Source organism: Pogoniulus pusillus, chromosome 17 (assembly GCF_015220805.1).
Source record: "Pogoniulus pusillus isolate bPogPus1 chromosome 17, bPogPus1.pri, whole genome shotgun sequence".
NCBI classification, from domain to species: Eukaryota; Metazoa; Chordata; class Aves; order Piciformes; family Lybiidae; genus Pogoniulus; species Pogoniulus pusillus.
Window position 1 is genome coordinate 15,795,882 of NC_087280.1, and position 23,073 is coordinate 15,818,954.

A 23,073-nucleotide genomic window follows, 5' to 3' on the forward strand; every position below is an offset into this window, starting at 1 on the left:
AAGGCTTTTCCAACCAAAGCAATTCTACAATTCTAAGACATTTCTGTCATCAGGGTATTTTTTTCCTGCCTTTCCTCCAAGAATGTCACACAGCACAAGATTTCAAATCACAGCTCCACAGTACCAGATTGTGAGGAAGAGGATACTGCTGGTCTGAAGATTCACACTGAGAGAGGCAAGAGTACACTCAAAAAGCAAGTCGGCGCAGCACTGCTAAACAGCTGTGGTGGAAAATGATTCCTTGTCTTGCAATTAAGAGACCATTTCCACTGAAAACACATAGGACATTGGGTTAATAGATTTCTTTAAAAGAAAATCTGTTTTGGCTATCAAAAACAGTAAAAGTGAGGAACAGCTGTTTTCTCAGTGAGGACAGATTGTAAGGAAGGTTCCAATATCAAACCACAAATTAAGCCAGCATTTATTTCTCTTCTATTTACATTTTCCATAAAAGTAAGCGAAGTTACACTGGGGAAGATGAAACATACCATGGAGAATGCAAAACAACTCCAGGACTAACCTGGTGTTTTAAAGAACCACCTGCAAAATTAACAATACTTAACACTTTTGAGTTGTTCTACTGCATTTTGCTCTGCTCTGGTGAAGGACAGCTTTACATAAGCTTCCTATTTACATATTTAGATCATGGATCACACAATTTGTAGGGGTTGGAAGGGATCTTCAAAATCATCTGGTTCCAAGCCCCCTGCCATGTGCAGGGACACCTTCCACTAGCCCAGGTTGCTCGAAGCCCCGTCCAACCTGGCCTTGAACACCTCCAGGGAGATGGCATCTACAACCTCCCTGGGCAACCTGTTCCGGTGTCTCATCACCCTCACTGGAAAGAATTTCTTCCTAATCTCCAATCTAAATCTCCCCTCTTCCAGCTGCAATCCATTCCTCCTCAACCTATCTCTACAAGTCCTTGAAAAAAGGCCCATGATGGCTTTCTTGTTGGTCCCTTTCCTACCAGCAGGCCATTATAAGGTCTCCCTGGAGCCTTCTCTTCTGCAGTCTGAATATCCTCAACTCTCATAGCCTGTCCCCATACTTAGCAACCAAAAGCAGACTAAGTACACAACTTACCATCCATGAACTCTGTACACAGGGAAATTCTGTTTTCTACAAAAAATGCCCCATAAAATCCTATGATGTATGATGAGTCACACTGGGAAAAGAAAGGAAAAAAGAAAAGCCTGTTTTAAAAGCTGTGGTGAGGAGACTGTAAGCAAGAAGAATGAAAGTGAGAATAACCACATACCTTGTAAAGAATTTCTAACTCTGACATTATCTGCTTCTGGAGGTCCAGTGTTATATCTAAAGGTATGACCTAAAACACAAAAACCAGACATATGATCAGAGCTGATAGAAAAAGGGAATGATCCAAAATAAAAACCTCAAGATCCACATAGTGAATCACCCTTATGTGAGGAAAAAAAGGAATCAGAAGAAAGAATATTTTAATGGTGATGAGTGAAGGAAGTAAACTAAATTTTACAGCCAATTTTATCCATGAAACACCATGAAGTTTATGGTGTAACTCAGTTGACCAAGAGATGGCCTGGAACTTGAGCACAAATCCCACACCTAATGTAAAGAGCAGGCATGGTGGATCTGCTGGTTGGTAAAACTCTGAGTTGCTGCTTATCTACCCCAAGTGTGATCCCCTCCCAGTTCCTGCTCATCTGCCCAGGACTGATTCTTCCCACTACAAAGATGTCTGGTCAAGGAGCTTGAATGGCTGAGACCTCACCTGGTTGTCCCCATGTTAACTCCAAGGACTAAATAAGCAGTGCAGGATTGAAAGGATCACTGAGTATCCTAGTGCTGTCCTAAACATGTGTTTCCTCCCACCACTCTTATAGTTTCAGTTTCTTGAATATTTACTCCCACTGGTATAGAACTTCCTAATAATGTAAGAATCATGGAAAACTTAAAAACATCCAGGAGGAGAAAACCAGAAAAAGCACATGTGAAGGTGGTGAGAGCCTGGTCCAGGCTGCCCTGAGAGGTGGTAGACAGAACCATTCTGACAGAGCACTGGAGCAGGCTGCCCAGAGAGGCAGCGGAGCCTCCATCTCTGCAGACATTCAAAACCCACCTGGATGTGTTCCTGTGTGACCTGCTCTAGGTGAACCTGCCTTGGCAGAGGGGTTGGACTAGATGATCTCCAGAGGTCCCTTCCAACCCCTACAAACTGTGTGATTCTAACATTCTGTGAAACAAAATCTAGCCAACTGGCAGAATCAGCAGAAGGATATTCCAAGCTGCAAACATGGGTGAGGAAACCAAACAAAGAGAGACCATTTCCAAAAACAGTATCCAAATGTGTCTAAGAGAAAAAAAAAAAGCACAACAATAACCTGTTCCTAGCAAGAGCTTACTTTAGGGTTATTTATAAAAGCTGTCACTAAACTAAATTGTAAGTGCAATACAGGGCTGCTAGGAAACGTTTAACGCGCTTGTCTAGATCAATAATCATTTGACAACAATATTCACTTACACTTTTCCAGTGTGAAAAACTGAAAATAATATGCTGGGAAGCCATCAGTTTTACCCACTCAATATTCACAGAATTTAATCTTATCAACAGTATAAAATTAAAGTTTTATCTGGTTAAATTCTATGCGAGATGAGGAATTTCCCTGCCTCATTCACAGGGAAGGCTTCACCAGCCTAAGCAATGGGTAGTTAGGATGATCAGCATCCAAGACAAGCCTGACTTCCAACCAACCAAGACCTGGCATGAAGAGTCATAGAATAATACAATGCATTGGATTGCATTATCCAAGCCTGACATCCAATCAACAAGACCTGGCATGAAGAAAGAATCATAGAATCATACAATGCATTGGATTGCATCATTCAAGCCTGACATCAAATCAACCAAGACCTGGTATGAAGAAAGAATCACAGAATCATACAATGCATTGGATTGCATCATCCAAGTCAAGCCTGACATCCAACCAACCAAGACCTGACTTAATAAAATTAATCATACAATATGTTGGATTGGAAGGGACCTCTAAAGGTCCTTCAAAGGCCCCTTCCAACCCAAACCACTCTATGATGCACCCAGCATAAAAGAATGTGCACTCCACAACACATGCAGGAGTTGAGTTTCTTGAGAAGTGTCCACCAGAGGCTACAATGAAGTTAGGGATGAAGATGAATCAGTCTAGAGATGGGGCCAAGGGTAATCTGGGCTGGCTGGGGAAGTGGAGCTGGAGGCTGAGCTCCAGTACCTGCCTTGATTTCCAAACTAGTTGAAATGGTGGCTCACAGGTAGAGCTGGAGAGAGACACAAGGATGATGAGGGCGTGCTGGTGTTGGTGCTCATTTTAATTTCAGTGACATGCTTTGGATTCAGCAAAAAGCTCCAAGCACTCTGGCATATGTTCCTTACTGAGATCTTGCCCAAAATCTATCAAATCTGAAATCTCTAAGCACCTTTTTTTTTAAACTGATGTGAACTCAACATAGAATCACAGAATCAACCAGGTTGGAAGAGACCTCCAAGATCACCCAGTCCAACCTAGCACCCAGCCCTAGCCAATCAAACAGACCATGGCACTAAGTGCCTCATCCAGTCTTTTCTTGAACACCTCTAGGGACAGGACGGTGACTCCACCACCTCCCTGGGCAGCCCACTCCAATGCCAATCACTCTCTCTGTGAAGAACTTCTTCCTAACATCCAGCCTAGACCTGCCCTGGCACAACTTGAGACTGTGTCCCCTTGCTCTTTTGCTGGTTGTCTGGGAGAAGAGACCAACCCCACCTGACTACAGCCTCCCTTCAGGTAGTTGTAGACAGCAATGAGATCACCCCTGAGCCTCCTCTTCTCCAGGCTAAACAACTCCAGCTCCCTCAGCCTCTCCTCATAGGGTTTGTGTTCCAGGCCCCTCACCAGCTTTGTCACCCTTCTCTGGACATGTTCCAGCACCTCAACATCTCTCTTGAATTAAGGACCCCAGAACACACCTAACATCTTAGCTGAAAAGGGTTAATTTTAAAGAGAGGAATACCTGAGCATATTTCCTCTGCTCTCCACTACACCTCCAGGACAAATAAGGATGAGTTGTCAAGTTAAATACAAGCAGTCAAGTGACTGAATTATAATTTACTCTGTGCTCAATTTAAACTAGTGTGAAGCTATTAAAATATACAGTATAAATACGGCAATTCATCACAAGCTGTCATGGATGACTTCATCTATTTGCTGGAGTGGCATACGTTCCACTGAAGGGAACAAGAGCAAAATCACAGGTCAAATTAAGCTGCTATTCTGGTTTAATTCACTTATTTAATCTGTGGCGATGTAATTGTCCTCTACAGTATGTACAACTCAAAGGAAATTTGGGAGTGTTACAGTCAGTATCCAAATGATTAATCAAATGGTCCATTTAAATGCCAGCTTAAGAGCAGGAGAAACTAAAAGCAGTTGAAGGATGGCAATCAGCCAGCAGAGGCTTCAATTTTTCGTTTGGATTTGTACCTCTTTTATTTCCTTTCTGAAAAAAAAACTGTTACATCTGCAGCTCTGTATCTAGCTGTAAAGGTCACATAAATTATGCAATGCCATAACTTCAGGCTGTAACAGGTATTAGCATGGGTTTGTTCTGCTGTTCAATGTATTTGCAGGATTCTAGAGTCATAGAAACATTTTGTTTGGAAAAGTCCTTTAAGGTTACTGAGTCAAACTATTCTCTAACACTGCTAAGTCTGGTGCTAAACCATGTCCCTCAGCACCACATCTCTGCCTCTTTGAAACACCTCCGGGGATGGGGATTCAACAACCTTCCCTGGACAACCTGTTCCAGGGCTTGACAACCCTTTCAGTGACTAAGTTTCTTCTAATGTCTAATCTAAACCTCCCCTGGTGCAACTTGAGGCCCTTTCCTCACATCCTATCACTTGCTGCATGTGAGAATTGACCAACCCCACCTGTCTCAAATCTCTCAGGGAGTTGTAGAGAGCCAGAAGGTCTCCCCTCAGCCTCTTTTTCTCCGTGCTGAACAACCCCAGTTCCCTCAGCTGCTTCTCACAAGTCCTGTACCCTAGACCCTTTATCAGCTTTGCTGCCCTTCTCTGGACCCACTCCAGGACCTCAATAAAGACACTGTAGTGAGGGACAAGAAACCTGAAAGCATTTTCTACCAGCTGAAAGGATTTTCACCACCAGGTTTCCACAATGTTGTCTTGTCCTATTAAACTTGTATGTGATCACCAAAAAAAGCTCCCCAAAACCTCAGAACTCCACTTTCACAGATGCATGCCATGATGTTCCTCTGAGTCTGGCAATCCTCTGGCAAAACCCTTGGTCCATGTGATAATCGTGCCAAGACTCCGGCATTACCATTTCATTCTTATGGCTCATAGCCATAAATGTGTTGGGTAATTTTCTTATCTGAGCTTTTAATCTCTGATAACACAAACATGTTGATGTAGTATCTCTTTTGAAATCATCCTAAAATACAATAGAGAGTGACAGGACCACCATGAGTAGTACCTGTAAGACGACTCAGTTTCTCAGGTCTTCAGGATGCTCATTATCCATGAGGGCTACCCAAGCTCTCAGACTCAGAGGGAAACAAGGAGGTGAAATTGCTGGGGAAAAAGGTTGTTTTGCCACAGGGAGGTGATTTCAATTAACCTTGCAAAAGGTGAACTCATTTCCCCTCCTGCCTGTGGGATGTTTCTGGTTCTCCACCTGCTCCCCAGGCAGCTTCAGGGGGCACCCACAGCCCCACAGAAGCATGGGGCAGGCTGGTGCACAGCAATGCCAGTGCTGAGCAGGACTAGCACTGAAGATGCTCTTAGTAGAGCTTGAAAAAGAAGATATTACGAAGTAATGTAGTAGGTACCAGAGGAAAGCAGCATCCTCATGCAACCTCAGCATCTAGGGGAAAACCCTTTTTAGTTCTACATTGAAATAAAGAGTTTTAAATATGAAATTTTCTGTACTTTTCTGCCTGTTACAACTCAGAGAATTCCTGTCTTTGTCTAAGTGCTCAGGACAGGCCAAGGAATGACAGACATCACTTGAGAGGACATATTTTCTTTCCTTTAAAAGGACATATTTTTGTATAGATTGATTGCTATTACAGAATTTCTGAACTTAATGTAACAAATTAAAAAGGTGAAGAAGAAAAGGGCTAGCATCTTGTTTGTCACACTTTGAGCTGAACTTCAGAGAAGAGTGGGATCGATCTGACCCAGCTTCACTGCAAAGAATGCTGCTAATGAGACAAGAAAAGCCACTCTGGTTGGATGGAAATAATTGAAGGGGAGGACACTAGTTAAGGATGTAGAATCTCCTAGGAAAGCAGAATATTATCCCAAAGTAAACAGGGAAATATTCTTTATTTGAAAATAAGGTTGCAGGGACCACTGAAGAACTTGCCCCTGGGACAGACTGGCATCAGAGGCTGACATCCCATAATCTTTCCATCCCTGCTTGTCCAACACTGGGGCTCAGGATGGGGAAGCAGCAGCTCCACCAGTCACCAAGGAGGCACAAACCACCACTGCACTTGGACATATCCATGTAACCCCACGGGAACCATCACACAGTGCCAAGCAATTCCCAGCAGGCCAAAGCCGGATTCTGGGAGCTCTCTGCTCATTTGGAACTACTAAACTTCTCATCTGGAGTTTTCCTGCATAAACCAGGTGGACTTCGATGCAATAAACCAAAGTGAAACCTAACAATCAGAGGGAAGGGGAAGGAAACCAAGGTCAAGAAAGAATGGAGAGGAAGAAAATTACTGTAATATCTTACCTTTACTGCGAGTATTTTTCCACTGGGGACATGATATGCCCTGCATGAGGGGAAAAATTAAATAACATAAAATTACCTCTCTACATACCTGCAACATGTATCCTCTAATTTCACAGAAATATGACTTGGAGCTAATCACTTTGATGCTAAACCAATTTTTTTGGTGGCATTTCTAATGACAGACTGATGAAAACCATTGATCACAAGAATACACTTGCAATGGGATCACTGAGCAGGTTTTAAAACTGAGTGTTTTGGAGAAAAATCTGCATATTTAAGGATGAGGTACAGAGTCAGAGCTAACTTCTTGGTATGAATTTATCCATTTTTACATGAAATAAAATGATGATACATTAATTACAAAATTCTTCACATAAAACAAGGTTTATCATGGAAGCCTGCTAGTCCTAGGGCTATTTTCAGTGGCAGGACAGTGAGATACACAAATATTAACTTGAATTAAAGTGAAGCAAAACAGGTAGTGACTGATTTTTTTTTTGCATCACCTAACAACTCACAGACCACAAGGAATCACAGAATGGTTCAGGTTGGAAGGGACCTCAAAGATCATCCAGTTCCAACCTCCTGCCATAGGCAGGGATACCTCCCACTAGAACAGGTCACTCAAGGCCTCATCCAACCTGGCCTTAGAATCACAGAATCAGTCAGGGTTGGAAAGGATCACAAGAACCATCTAGTTCCAACCCCCCTGCCATGGGCAGGGACGTCCTACTCTAAATAAGTCTGGCCAGAGCCTCATCAAGCCTGGCCTTCAGGCATGGGTCCTCAACTGCCTCCCTTGAACACCTCCAGGGAGCGAGCATCCACAGCCTCCCTGGGCAACCTGTTTCAGTGTTTCACCACCCCCACTGTAAAGAACTTCTTCCTAACATCTAGTTTAGATCTCTCCTCTTCACATCAGTGAAGGTATTTTCTGCACCTGTATTTAAGGTTAGCACATGTGTGCACAGAAGAAGTTATACAACATTACCATTAATGCTCACATGTACCCCAAAATCATTTCCCACAGTATTTCAAGAGCAGTTTGTCTTAATTTCTGAAGGCAAACAACTCACATTGGCTGTTTTGACAGTGAGTTGCAGAGTCCTAGGCATGAACTCCAAAGAAAATCAAGAGGTAGGAGACAAAAACTGTCACCTCAAAATCTGATGTAATTTTGCATAAAACCCAAACCCATTAAAGCTTTTCCCCTTCGCTGGTTTTATTGTCTCATGCTGATTTATGACACCATGCACAGTATATACATGGCACTAACTTTAAAAAATGGTAATATTTTAGCACTCTCTACCTCTAGCAATCATTACTGAAGAAGAAAAACTTTAATAGTTTGGGTTTTTTTTGACAAGCAGAATCAGAGACGGCACAAGATGAGAGCATTGCTTAATCTTATTTATAACCCTAAGCACTCAGATAATTCCTGTTAATAGCTTGCAAGCTTCTACAAACTTCAGCTTCATTTAATAACTGAGGGATAAACATTTGTGCAACCAAGTGGTGTTTCGTGTTTAGGAAGTTGCCAGTTTTTGAAAGGCAAGCCCAAAATCAGTGTTATTTAATATAAGTCCAAGAGGCAAAGAGGCTCTGACAGTCTGAATGCATAATCAATGAATCCCACCGAGTCAATGAGCTCTGCTGTAACTATGGATGAATCAACAGTGGCAAAACGTTATGGACTTAAGATCAGCAGAGATGATAAGGAGATGAACAGGTTGAGCTAGCATGCTCAGCGTCTGTTAGCTTCATGTGGACTGTGCTGGACAGTTTGGCAACTTAATTAGCTTGTCAAGAAAGCTGATCTTTTTTTTTCCATAAGAGAGATCTCCTGTTTCCAAGCGAATTAAAAGGGAATACTTGATTATTTAATTATGATGCACGCTAATTCATCCGTGGAAGTTTGGGTTAAATTTCCAGCAGAGGGCAGATACCTGGTTTGGTTTACAGAGCACTGACAGTACCAATTTAACATTTAATTATGGCTGAGAATTGGATCACAAAGGCGATGCCATGCCCATGGGTACGGCATGTCCACTGGCTTTGCTACCTGGGGGGAAAGGAATTTGTTTACTCTGGGTTGATCTGGCATCTCGATTCTCCTGACCTTCTCCAACACAATAACTGTAAAGTGATTAATGAAGTTTGAATGGGAGCTTTGGTTACACCAAAAGACAACCGTACACCTCTGTAGTGTTTTAATTAACAGCTAACACTTCAAATTAGTCTGTAGTTGCTACAGTAATTACCCGTTCCAATGAGCGTGCAGGGAAAATGTTTTTTTTTGTTAGATATTATGTAGAACTCTAAGTTGGAATTGATCATTTTGGTTACAGTCAGCACAGCTAAAGCCTGAAGATTTAGTACCTTTTATGCAGCTTCAGAAGGATGTACTTTAAGAAAAACCAAAAACAAAGCCCACAGAATAATGTGCATAGTATGAAGAAAAATATACTTCTGTGCATGCTGCACCCATCAGTGCACCTACAGATGTCTACAAGGAGATTAAATTCGCATTCATACCCTGTAAGTAGTGTTAAGTCTCATCTCATATATTCATAGAATGGTTTGGGTTGGAAGGAACCTTAAAGGTCATCCAGTTCCAATGCCCCTGGCACAGGCAGGGACACCTTCCACTAGGCCAGGTTGCTCAAGGTCCCATCCAACCTGGTCTTGAACATCACCAGGGAGAGGACTCCCACCACTGCCCTGGGCAATCTCTTCCAGTGTCTCACCACCCTCACTGGAAAGCATTTCTTTCTTATATCCAATCTAAATCTACCCTCCTCAAGCTTCAACCCATTCCCTGTGCACAGACTAATGTGCACAGGGTGAAGAAAAACAGGCTTTTGTGCATGCTGCACCCATTGGTACATCTACAGACGACTACAGGGAGATTAAATTAGCATTCATACCCTATAAGTAATGTGAAGTCTCATCTCAGGGGTCAACTCTCACAGATTTCAGTGTCACCTCCAAAAGTAAGTAAACAAACTCATCACTGTAGAACCAGATCATTAGGGGAAGCAAAGCAGCAAAATGCAAAAGGTTCTGCACAATCCAGTGAGCACACACTTCAAAACCTTCCAGGATGGGATGCAAATGATGTTGCCTAATAAACAGTTACAGCAGCAACTCCTCTTGCTAGGAACCATTTGAGCAGTGCCTAACAGTAAAGACATGTGGATGTTAAAGACAAGTGAAAACAGTTGTTAAATAGCTGCTGAACTACTCTGGAGACAAATGTAAAGAGAAGAAATTAAATGCATTGAAATGCAAAATATTCATGGTTTGAGGTTGGCAAAATTTCATTCCTTGCAGATGCCAGCTCTGGGAAAACAAGCTCATTCTGCTGCTGCTCTTTCTTGTTGGAGTTTGGGTCTGGTTTGCTTTTGACCCACTGCAAAAGCTGGAATATTAACTGCTAAGGAGAAACCGAAGAGACAATATTACATCAGAGAGAGAGAGAGCTTCTGCAATCAGAGGTTTAAACAGTAATTTTGAACACCTGGTGTTTTTAGCTACTGAAAACCAGAAAAGTTATTAATTTTGGTGTAATTTGCCAACTGCAGGAAGCAGATTCCAATGTGCCTTTCCCTTCCCAATCTCCTTTTTAATTACACTGAGAATTTATAAAATAAACACCACAGACTGGAATTCTCCTTTCACTGCCCAGAATAGAAGTTCCTAACAGACACTGGGTCAAATTAAGAACACAGTCTTCTGCAGGGCCTGATCCAGATCTCAGGTTAGTTGGAGAAATCGTTGTTGTGTGTCTGTAACAAGACTAGAGAGTGCAAAATGTTGCAGATAACTTAAACCAATCTGTTGTGACATTGTCAGAGTTAACAGTAAAAGCTAGAGTTTGAAAATTGCATTTTAGTCTCAGAATATAGATGGGAAACATGAAAAGAACTCAGCACCCATTTTCTCAAGATGTTCATTCTGGATGATCAGAAGTATATCTTAGCTTCTATGCCCACAGTAAAGGGACAAAGCATTGCTGGATGAGGAGAAAAGTGATCAACACCATATCAGAAAGCAGTAAAGGCAGAGGCACTCCTACTGGTATCTGCCCCAGATGGTGCAGAGGCCAAGTTAAGAGAACCACAGACTCGTTTGGGTGGGAAGGGACTGTTAAAGGTCATCCAGTGCAACCCTCTGCAGTCAGCAGGGACAGCTGCAACTAGAGCAGGTTGCTCAGAGCCTAGACAACCTGATCTGAAATGGTTCTAGGGATGGGGCATCTCCCACCTCTCTGAGCAACCTGGCCCAGAGTCTCACCACCAGCAGCATAAAAATGTCTTGATTCTATATATCCCTCTTGTAATTTAAAGCACCACTCCACCTCTTGCCACCACGCTCCCTGATGAAGAGTTCCTCCTCGGCTATCTTCTTGGACATTTTTAATCAAGGAATGGCCACCAGAAGGTCTCCCTGGAGCCTTCTCTTCTCCAGGCTGAACAATCCCAACTCTATCAGCCTGGCCTCAGAGCAGAGCCCTTCCAGCCCTCCCAGCATTGTTGTGGCTTCCTCTGGCCCCACTTCAACAGGTTCATGTCTCTGCTGTACAGAGGACTCCAGAGCTGGCCCCAGTACTGCAGGTGGGGTCTCATCAGAGCGGAGCAGAGAGGCAGAATCCCCTTCCTCCACCTGCTGACCACACTGCTCTTGATTCAGAGTTTAAATAAAAGTTCTTTTTAATAACTCAGATTAAAAACTCTCCCAGCAAAATTGTCACAGGTTTCACAAAAGAAGGAAAAGATCTTCAGGGAGGATGGAGGAAAGAAAGCAGCAACTTTTCCAATTCCTCAGGAATCAAAATACTCCAGCAACAGAGGCAGTGTGGTAGAAAGCACTGCAGAAGGTCAAACAAATGGGAAAATTTGAGCAAGGAAGCTGGAAGCTTGGGAAAGGGTGAGTTTTGCAGGGGACCTTCCTTGCCTCAGGTCCTGGTAGACTGCGCCAAGGTGAGATGGAGAATGTGGTCAGCATCTCCTTCGGGGCAGTTTTCCTGGTGAATATGCCTGGCACATCATGAAGAGAGTTTGGCTTAAAGCTGCTGAACGCTGTCTGAGTACAGGAGAGGCAGAGCTCAATCACTACATATTCTGAAACATTCCCACTGGGGCAAAGAAATTTAAATCTCTTCCTTCATATTCCCACTGGAGTTCATTGTTCTGAGCCCCTCCATCCATTACATTGAACAGCTTCTAAGCAAGACTGGCACGCTTGTGTCAAATATTTTATTAACCTTGACTATTAACCATATCCCAAGACATTCAAAGCCCTGAAGGGACCCATGCAAGCCAAGTCCTTTAGCATAACTTTGTCTCCTCCACTCTGAAAATGGAGAGTAGCCCTCAGGGTAGCGTGCCCAGCTCTGTGGCAAAAGCTGGGTTATTCTGGGGAATAAAAAGGAGAAAAGACAGTGGGAGCAAGCATGCAGCACTCTGCTGGAACACAGCCCTCCAGCTAAGCCAGAAAAACTTCTGATGGACTGCAGAGTATGGACTGTGCATCCCTTGTGTTCCAGAAAATAAAAATCAATATCATGGAAAACTAGAGTAGGGCTTTGGGGGAACTGCCAACTCCTCAGCATCCCCCTCCCCTTCCCCGTAGATAAGATGTGTTCCTAAAGGCAAGTAAATTGAAAAATGAAAGCCTCAGAAGCTGCTGGTTTCTGTTTTAATAAGAAAAGGAGGAAAAAGGTAACTGAATTCCATGCTGTCTGCTTTGTTTTTCTTGAAGTCTACTGCAAAGACTGCACTAAGGTCATGGTGGTCTTAGGTTGATGGTTGGACTTGATTAAGATTCTTAGAGGTCTTTTCCAACTGAAATTCTATGATTCTACGGAAACCAGAGGAGAAATGTAAGGTGCTTTGCCTCAAGCTTCTTTAAGGAACAAACCACAGCCCATCCTTATATTTAATGATAAAAAATTCATGCACTCAACATAGTGAGTTTCTACTCAGTTTAAAAGTAAAGCAAACAAACCCAACCAAACAGAACATGCACAAGCCTCTTAATAAACAGTTTAGATACCCAACAAAAGATTTCTCCCTCTTTCAACTTGCTAAAACTAACAATTTTATATCCTCCCTGTGAGGAATTTCACCTAAAAGCACAGTGGGGAGCTGCATTACTCGCTGTGATTGTGCTTTAATTTCTTCCAGGGCAAGCAAAGAACTAACTTCAGGTTTTTCAACGTGCAGGCACTGAAGAGAAACAGCAATTTGCAACTCCCTTTCTGTTTTTTAACTGTAAAGCATCTGCCCAAATACAAGTGATTTACAGATGGTCAGATCAGGAGCAAGAACTGGGCATGCAAAGATTCCAGAGCTTCCTCCAACACCTCTTCCTAACAGGTACAGCAACTTCTACCATGGACTGGGTTTACCAGAATCGGAAAACTCAAGACAAAGGCAATTCTCTACCCAGAAGCAAAAATTCATTAGAATTTCTACACCACACTGCTAATGCTGATGGCAAAAAAGCACTTGAAGAAGCCTGCAGCAGCCCACCATGCACAAGATCCTGCTCCCCATCTGTTCTCCCTGCCCACCAGGACCTATTTTTCTATTCCCCCTCCCCAATAGCCAAGGAAACAATTTCTAATCAATAAGATATTCCTTGGCAAGACCAAATGATTCAAGGGAAAGCCATGACCTCTCTGCTATGCCAATGAGTCAGTCCCTTCCCTTCCCAGAAATATAACTGACATCAGCAAAGATGACAAAATGATGGACTGACAGCACGGCTGCGTTCGCGGTGCGACAGCAGGACACAGGGACACAATGCTCCCCGCTGCTCACGGCACCAGAGAAACTGGGATCTGCTGGAGCTCTGCTGGCTCACATGATGCTGTTGTGGCATTCCACTCAGTAATGCCTCCAGGAGATGAAAGGGTGTTCGAAAGGGACCTCTGCACACCATTGAATCCAGATTCCCTCTTGAAGTGGGACTGTAGCAGTGGCTGAGCTCAGCTGTAGCTTTGGCCAGCTCTGTGCTGAAAGCCTCAAAGATAGAGATCCCCTGCTGCACTCATGCGCTGTGACAGTGCTGCACCACCTTACCTGCAAACTGCTTTCTCCTAACGTCCAATACGACCTTCCAGAGTGGCAACCTGAGGCCATACAGTAAAAATAGCAAACATTTCACATCACAGAATTCCAGCAGGGTGGGGGTTGGAAGGGATATCATCTAGTCCAAACCCCCTGCTAAAGCAGAAGCATACTCAGCAGCTTGTCCAGGATCACAATGGACAGGTGGGTTTGGAATCTCTCCAGAGATGGACACTCCACCACCTCTCTGGGCAGCCTGCTCCAGGGCTCCTGCATCCTCACAACAAAGAATTTTCTCCACCTCTCCAGATGTATCCTCCTAGCTTCCAGTTTGTGTTCCTTGCCCTGTCACTGGGCATCAATGACAAGAGTCTAGCTCCATCCTCCACTCTTTAGTGCTTGCTGAGCATTGAGCAGATTCCCTTCAGGCTGCTCTTCTCCAGGCTTACCAGTCCCAGAGCTCTCAGTCTTTCCTCTTCACAGAGATGCTCCAGGCACCGCAGCATCTTTTTAGCTTCCATTGCATTCTGTCCAGTAATTCCCTGTCTCTTTTGAAGTGGAGGGCCCAGAACTAGACACAATACTCCAGATGCACTTGCCTAGAGCTCACAATCCCACCACTACTGCTAAGCTGCTACCACTAAACCATGACCTCCAGAAACACATCTACACATCTTTTAGCTCCAGGGTTGGTGACTCCACCACCTCCCTGGGCATCCTGTTCCAGTGCCTGAGAAGCCTTTCTGGGAATAAACTCTTCCTTATATCCAGTCTGAACATCCCCTGGCACAACCTGAGGCCGTTTCCTCTTGTCCTGTTCCCTGCTGCATGTGAGAAGAGATCAATCTCCAGTCTCTTTTCACAGAGTTGTAGAGAGCCAGAAGGTCTCCCCTTAGCCTCCTTTTCTGTAGGCTGCACAACCCTCAGTACCACTCAGTCATTCCTCCTAAGCTTTGGGTTTCTTTGAGTTAAAAACTTAACACAGAAAGCTGTGGTTGTAGCAGGCAGCACCTTCAGATGCGAGGGCACTGACTGAAGTCAAACTGAACATTTCCCTGCCCTATGAGAAATAACCCAGAGCAAAATGACTGTGTCGGTGTCGCACAAGATGAGCACAGCTCTCTAAGTGCTATGCACTGCAGAATGAGACATCGGTCACCAGCTGCAAACTATAGGCAGCAAATCACCCACAGATTTGCTTTCCTGTTATTTTTCCCCTTCTTCCCTTCCCTGCCCCCTTTTTTTTTCTTTGCCAGTGCCTGTCATGCTCCTGGTCAGACTCTGGCAATCCAGTGCCAGAATTGTCACGTACTCTGCTGGCCATCTAAAAGAAATGGATTCAAATTGTTTCTAGGAAATAAACAGTTTGACAGTTGTTGCCTTCTGCAATAGGCAAACAGATTAGCCTGACTCTGGCTGTTAAACCAGGAAATCCAGAGTGCAGAGCAGTTGTAAAGAGGTGCTTTTATGGGGATTGTGCTAGTTCAAACAGCAATCGACGCCAACCTCCCCACTCTCCCAAATTCCATTAGAGCTGCTCCAGCGCTGACTGCAAAATGATTTGTCGTTCGGCTCGGAAGCAAATAAGCAAACAAACAAACACTTGTGATCTACATTTGAAACTTTCCAAAAGGCAAAATTTGGCACAAGAAGCTGTGTTAAAAAAAATGTCGGGCAGCAAAATGTCTCACTTATCCCAGCTCTGTAGGAATGAGGTTGTTTTGGCATTCATGCCCAAGTCCAGCAGAATGAATCCCTCACCTCTCCTGTGCTGTAACCTACTACTACTTCCATCTGTTACCACTTACGTTGAGTCTTCCTCCCCACTGCAGCCAAGCATTCAGGGTCAGCCTTTGAAAACTGGGTTATGAATTACAGAATCATAGAATTGTTTGGGTAGGAAAAGATCTTTAAGATCATTGAGTCCAACCCCCAACCTAAGGCCAGCATGGCCATTAAACCATGTCCCAAAGTGCCATGTCCACACGTTTCCTGAACACCTCCAGGGACAGCAACTTCATTGCCTCCCTGAGCAGCCTGTTCCAATGCCTGACCATTCTTGCAGGAAAAAAATTTTTCCTCATATCTAGCCTGAACCTCCCCTGGCATAATTTCAGGTCATTTCCTCTTGTTCTATCACTTGATACTAGGGAGAACAGTCTCTCTCCTTGCATCCATCCCATTGCAATTCTGTCTCCATTCCTTAGAGAGATCTGTACAGACAGAAAGGACTAAAGCTGGAGATGGCTTAGCCTTGACACTGCTTGAGGAGGCTGCGGTGCCACTATCACCAACTCCAGGTGGTTATTCTCCACCACAGGACCAATCCAGACAAGATGCAGACACAGTAATGTACTTCAGCTGCTGGCTTCAAGCCAAGTGAAAGGACAAAAGGCAGCAGAGAAGTGATAGCCTTAGACTGATGTGGACAGTAAACACATCACAACTGCAGAAAGAAAGCTGAAGCAAGAGTTAGCAAAGAGGAATATCAGATAGTATGGTGACAGCAGTTTAGATGCTAACATGTTCCCACAACAAGACCTGAAGCTGTATTTTCTGCATTATCAAACCATTTGTTCAAGAGAGATGTTTCCTGTTGCTACAGGACTTTGTGATGGTTTAAACTAAAAGAAGGAGGTCCAAACTGGAGAGAATGAAGAAATTTTTATGCTGCTGGTTGCGAGACCCTGGTCTAGGTTAGAGAGGTAGGAGATGCAATGGTTTAAGGAATGGGGCAAGTCAGGTTGTTTGGGGCTCTGAGCAACCTGCTCTAGTTGCAGATGTCCCTGCAGAGGGTTGGACTGGATGAGTGTGAAAGGTCCCTTCCCACCCAACCCAGTCTGGGATTTGACATTTTTGTTACACTCACAGCAAAACAGCTATTAAGGAAACACAGAGCAACTCAGTTATGACCAGAAGCAGAAAACACAACTGTGCTAAGCAGCACAGGTTCTCCAGATGTTCACTGTAACAGCTTAAAAGAGTGTTTTTCCTCTTCATCATGGTTCAATTTCAAGCAGAAACTTGCTCTTCCCAGGAGCAGCTTCAGAGAACAAACACCATGAGGTTAGTTACACTGTTTTAGTCACTACTAGATTGCATTGAGAGCAAATCCTGAGAAGCACCAGAAACAATTCTGGCATTGCTCCTGAAGTATTGCTCCCTGGCATGGTCATTCAAACAGCTGTGGTGACATCCAGGGAAGGTGGCTCTCCATCAGAGCTGGGTGTGGAAGTCTAACTCTGACAATGATCAATCAGTGGGTAACTGAGCAGGTAACTTGTAGCATTTTGAGCATTTTCAAAGCTGGGGTGAAAAGAAATGGAGAAACGTCAATGTCAACCTCACTGGTGTTGTTAATGGCCACTGTTCCTCACACAGACATCAAGCAGAGCTTAAGGAGCATTTGAAACAACACTGGCAGCACCTTTCCTACATCAATACACATTCTTCTGCCCTTCACCCTGTCACACTCACTTCTGTGAGCAAAAGGCATTATTTAAAGATGTATTTTATGGTAAGGAACAGACAGTGCCTACGAGCTCAGCATAGCTTGGCTATGACAAATTCCACCAACCTTTCCATCAGCACTGTACCCTCCTACCAATGCCCTAGCCTTCTCCACCCACCCTCTACCCTTTTCCACCAACACTTCACCCTCCTACCAATGCCCTACCCTTCCCCCACCCACCCTCTACATTTTTCCACCAACCCTTACCTTTCCACCAACACTGTACCCTCCTACCAATGCCCTACCCTTCCCCACCCACCCTCTACCCTTTTCCATGAACTCCTTACCCTTCCCCCAACATCTTACCCTCCCTCCTACCAACCCTCTACCCTTCCTCACCAGCCTTCAACTCTTCCACCAGTCCTTCCACCAGTTCTGGGCCCCTCAATTCAAGAGAGATGTTGAGGTGCTGGAACATGTCCAGAGAAGAGCAACAAAGCTGGTGAGGGGCCTGGAACACAAACCCTATGAGGAGAGGCTGAGGGAGCTGGGGGTGTGCAGCCTGCAGAAGAGGAGGCTCAGGGCTGACCTCATTGCTGTCTACAACTACCTGAAGGGACATTTTAGCCAGGTGGGGGGTGGCCTCTTCTCCCAGACAACCAGCAAAAGAGCAAGGGGACACAGTCTCAAGTTGTGCCAGGGCAGGTCTAGGCTGGATGTTAGGAAGAAGTTCTTCACAGAGAGAGTGATTGGCATTGGAATGGGCTGCCCAGGGAGGTGGTGGAGGCACCGTCCCTTGAGGTCTTCAAGAAAAGCCTGGCTGAGGCACTTAGTGACATGGTCTAGTTGACTGGATAGGGCTGGGTGCTAGGTTGGACTGGATGATCTTGGAGGTCTCTTCCAACCTGGTTGATTCTATGATTCTCTACCCCACACTGTTATTGGTAACCAAGAAAGGGAGGATATTGCCCGTGCTGATGGAAGCTACTACGCTCACACACCACCTCGCTCATTGCCAACAAGAGCCAACTCAAATTTCCAGGCTTACTATTTGTTTAATCCTCCAAGCTATGGGCACACAACGCAAACAAAACAACTTTAATTTAAGAATCATCCAGTTTCTAATTAAACAGCCATAGGCAGCTGGCTGGGTACATTTTAATCAGTTTCCATAACCTATTGATCGTATACTGGAGCTTAAAAAATTAAAAGTAAAAAGATGACCGGGGAATTGTCCCATCTCAGAACAACAGTAGAACCCTCTGTAAATAACTCCTCTTTTAACCATCAGCTAAATGAACACTTCAATACTGCAGTACAAAGTCTTCTGCAAAATTACTTTAACTAACAAGCAGAAATTTATCAGCTTCAGCCAAAATCAATGCTGAAATCAATTTGAACACTGGTTGTGTCTAAAGGGGCTCATTGGCAATTTAGGGAAATTACACCATGTAAATGCCTGTGCTTTAATTGAACAGTTTCATCAACTAGGCTGTGATTGCTGTCCATTCATTTATTTACTTTCACTGCAGCTCCCATTCTGCAAAGGAATGGGTTTTGTCAGACTTGAAGGAGGTACTTTATCTTCATTTTATGCACTTTTGTGCATAACAGATTTTATGAGGCAGGCAAGTGATGGCTGGGGTCAAAAGAAACAAGTGAACAGCAATCACTGGTCAGTCTTGTTTAAACTGCAAGGATAATGCACAGAAATCGGGTGGGTTATTTCAAACTTAGTCCAGCTGTTCTCATTCCAATGTTTTTCAGTGGCACTAAAAAGAAAACAAAACAAGAGAAGCTGAAAATGAACGTGGTATGGGAAAGGAAATAAAGGAAAATGTCTCCACAAGTGCAACGTTAAGAATGCAGCAGATGGGATTTTCAGACCTCACATGGGCGGTGATTGGTTTTGACATCAAATAAAGCCCCGAACCTGCCTGTACTTCTGCAGAGCTGCATCAAGCACCAGGCTGGAACAAGGAATGTGTGTAAAAAGTGGTAAGGGCCTCTCCTGGAGAAAGTCACATTGGCTGAGTAGGGCAGCAGAGATGGGCTCCATTTATGTGTCTGTTTTGCTGCCTTGGGGAAAATCAGTTTGGTACCTGCTTACCCTCTGCCACGCGCAAAGGATGACACTGGTGTGACACTGAGAAAGGGCCAAAACAATCTGTAAATGAGAGTATTTTAAAGATTCTTCAAAGCAAATTCTTATTTTACTGCATACTCACAAAAAAACCCAAAAATTAATGAAGGGGAGAGCAACAGCTTTGCCTGGATTTAGACTCCCTTCCCACTACATTAGAGGTGCATGACAGCTCCTGCTTTTAAAAACAAACTGGGACTACAAGATATCCTCAAGGGAGGCTCTTTCATGACAGCAACAGTGTCCTGCACTAGAATCCCAGCACGGTGGGGGTTGGAAAGGACCTCTGGAGATCATGCAGTCCAAATCCCCTTACTCAAGCAGGGTTACACACAGCAGCATGCCACAAGATCACAATGGCCAGGCAGGTTTGCAATCTCTCCAGGGGAGAGCCCACAGCCTCTTCAAACAGCCTGCTCCAGCACTCCAGCACCCTCACAGCAAAGGATTTTCTCCTCACATTCTGCTGCAATCTCCTGGGTTCCAGTTTGTGCCTATTGCCCCTTGCGTTGTCACTGAGCATCACTGAAAAACCCAAAGGAGCAAACAGGGACAGGCTGTGAGAGTCTTTTCAGCCTGGATAAGAGAAGGTTCCCAGGAGACCTTAGAGCAGTCTTCCAGTACCTCGAAAGTTGGGGAGGAACCTTTAACAAGGGCTTGTAGTGACAGAATGAGGGGCAATGGCTTTGAGCTGAAAGAGGGGAGATTGAGACTGGATATTAGAAAGAAATTCTTTCCAAAGAGGGTGGGGAGACACTGGCACAGGTCACCCAATGAGGTTGTGGATGCTCCCTCCCTGGAGGTGTTCAAAGCCAGGCTGCATGGGGCCTTAAGCAACCTGGTCTAGTGGAAGGTGTCCCTGCCCATGGCAGGTTGGTTGGAACTACATGATCTTCAAGCTCCCTTCCAACCCAAACCATTCTATAATGCCTTGCTGACCCAAGCTCCTGAAGCAATGATAAACCCCAGCTATTCCATCAAGTAGAGCTGAATCACCTCCACCTCCCTTATTCTCAACCAGACCTACATTTTCCCCAAAACTGACAATGCTTTACCCCTGCTAATGTTGGAAAGGATCTGCAATACACTGGCAAGGCATCATTTGCAGGCTGTTTGGCAAGAGAGAGCAACTTCCCAGCTGTCTTACCATGCGCTATGTTTAATGTGCTAATGGGGCACCCCAAGGCTGGTTAGAGATAGGGAATAAAGATACAGGCATATGCTGGAGTGTACAGCTCAACCAAACAACAAAATTGCTCAAGTAAATTGCTCAAACAAATTAAGTTTCCACATCTCTCCCTATTTTCCCCTGTTCTTCTGGGTGGTACATCATCAACAGCCACTTCTCTCCCAATTACTCAACTCAAAGTGATGCCGTCTGCTTTAACCGCCTTTTGCTAAGATGTGATCTGATACTCTCTTTTCTTCCCTCTCCCCTAGATACTGGGTAACAAATTAATTGAGGCATCATTGGGACTTTATGTTTATCTCTGCATCAGGAGCATTACAGCTTGCTGCTATCGAAGGCACCTCTAGCAGAACGGAAAGACTTCCAAACCATACACGACAGACACTTCAAAAACATTCCAGGCATCCATCCCCTAAACACAGCTCCTTTCTCCAGGATCACAGAACAGTCTGGATTGGAAGTGACCTCCAAAGGTCATGTAGTCCAACCCCCTTTGCAGTAAGCAGGGACATCCTCAGATAGGTCAGGTTGCCCAGAGCCCTATGGAGCCTCACCTTTGACATCTCACTCATTTGCACTACAATTGCCAAGCAAAAACTAGAAAATATGAAACAAGAGGAAAAGATTCTTGTTGCTGGTATATAAAGGAAGGAAATCATTAAGAGACTTCACAGAATAATTATTTGCCAGAGATCAATGGCTCCACTTTGGAATCTTTAGATTCAAAACAGACACAAACCTAAGGATTTTAGGTGTAAATTATTAAATGTAGCTACTCCTGAGACTGGCTGGCAGAGTGTTTACATCCCACTACAGACCAAAATGCTGCTCATCTTTCACTGAAGCAAAAAGGAGCAATCTTACCAAAACCACCTCTTGGAGCTCTGCAACCAGTGATGGAGCTAAAAGATGCAGCCCTGAAGCACCTACTCTAAATGCCTTTTGGATCTATCCATGAATGAAAAAGAGTTTAAGTATATACCACAGATGTACTGGTGCATCAGTGTTTTCTGCTGGAAAACAGCCCAGTCTGGGCAGTCTCCATCCTATACTGGCTTCTGTAAAATAACTGACAAGAAATCAGGCTGCCCAGAGAGGTGATGGAATTCTCCATCTCTGAAGACATTCAGAACCTGCCTGGATGTGTTCCTTGAGATGTAGCTGCCTTTGCAAGGGGGCTGCACCCAATCTCCAGAGTTCCCTTCCAAACTCTACCATTCTATGGTTCTGTGTAATTAGAAAGCCTGTCAAAGAGCCGGAAGGTCAAGCATGTACCAGCGGAACGGACTCAGGGTCCTCTTGTCAGGTCAAACGTCTACAAAGTAACAGCAGCTGAGTTTCCAAAAATTCTTAAAACTAGACTTGTAGTACTCCATGGAAAGTGGAAATCCCAGTTAATGATATAAAATTATTTACTCCAACTGGAAAACAGAAGAGAAAGACACTGGTATGCTTTTAGACCTTGCTAGGGCAGATTTCATTCATCGCTTTTGCAGCAATCTTAACTCAAGACACACTGCCCAGTATACACCAGGAGAAGAATTTCTGGTTATACATTCAAAGCTATTTCTTAAATACACGGTTTGGGGTTTTCTGTATGGTTTCCAAAATTTTGGAAAATATAAGCAATCCACAAGCAAGAATAATTAATTGATTCTGCTGTTATCTGTAATTGACATTTCTTAATGAAGAAAATAGGGTATCAAAAGGCAGGGGGAAAATTGGAAGGGAAACAACTATAAAATCCTTTTTTTTATGTTAGAACAGGAAAGACATTCAGATTCAGCAAGTTCTCACTAGAATTATCTTCATTAAGAAAATAGGGTATCAAAAGGTAGAGGGAAAAGAGGAAGACAAACAACTATAAAATCCTTGGTTTGTGCTAGAACAGGAAAGACATCCAAATTCAGCATGTTCTCACTAGAAATACCTTCATTAAGAAAACAGGGTATCAAAAGGTAGGGGAAAAGAAGAAGACAAACAACTATAAAATCTTTGTTTCGTGTTAGAAGAGGAAAGACATTCAAATTCAGCATGTTCTCACTAGAAACATCTTCATTAAGAAAACAGGGTATCAAAAGGTAGGGGAAAAGAAGAAGACAAACAACTATAAAACCCTTTTCTTTTTTTTTTTAGAACAAGAAAAACATTCAGATTCAGCAAGTTCTCACTAGAAATATTGCTATAAAGTATTGATTTTTTTACCAGACTCAATTGACTGAAAAGTTGTTTGTATAGCAATATTGGCCGAGCCAATATAGTGGAACAATTTTGCTACACAGAGTAATCAAGTGTATTTCTAAAGTATAATTATACTGTCATAAAAATAAAGCTAAGATACCTCTTCTCTAAGTCATAAACCAGCTGCAGCTGTAAAGAACCCAAATAAATGAAAGAACGTTTTCTAACTAAGCATAGTGTCTTCCAAAGAC

The 23,073-nt window shown here is 43.8% G+C and overlaps 1 protein-coding gene across 4 annotated transcripts in view; it reads right to left on the reverse strand.

The window, feature by feature from the left end:
• The window catches only part of MAP2K5 (mitogen-activated protein kinase kinase 5), a 169,228-nt gene that overhangs the window by 109,091 nt on the left and 37,064 nt on the right, over nucleotides 1–23,073 (reverse strand). For all 4 annotated transcript variants that reach the window (XM_064157892.1, XM_064157895.1, XM_064157894.1 and 1 more), the window contains 3 exons: nucleotides 6,783–6,822; nucleotides 1,262–1,330; nucleotides 1,087–1,168 (listed from right to left, as the gene is read on the reverse strand). In XM_064157892.1, coding sequence (XP_064013962.1) covers nucleotides 1,087–1,168; nucleotides 1,262–1,330; nucleotides 6,783–6,822 — 191 coding nt within the window. The remainder of the gene's footprint in view (nucleotides 1–1,086; nucleotides 1,169–1,261; nucleotides 1,331–6,782; nucleotides 6,823–23,073) is intronic.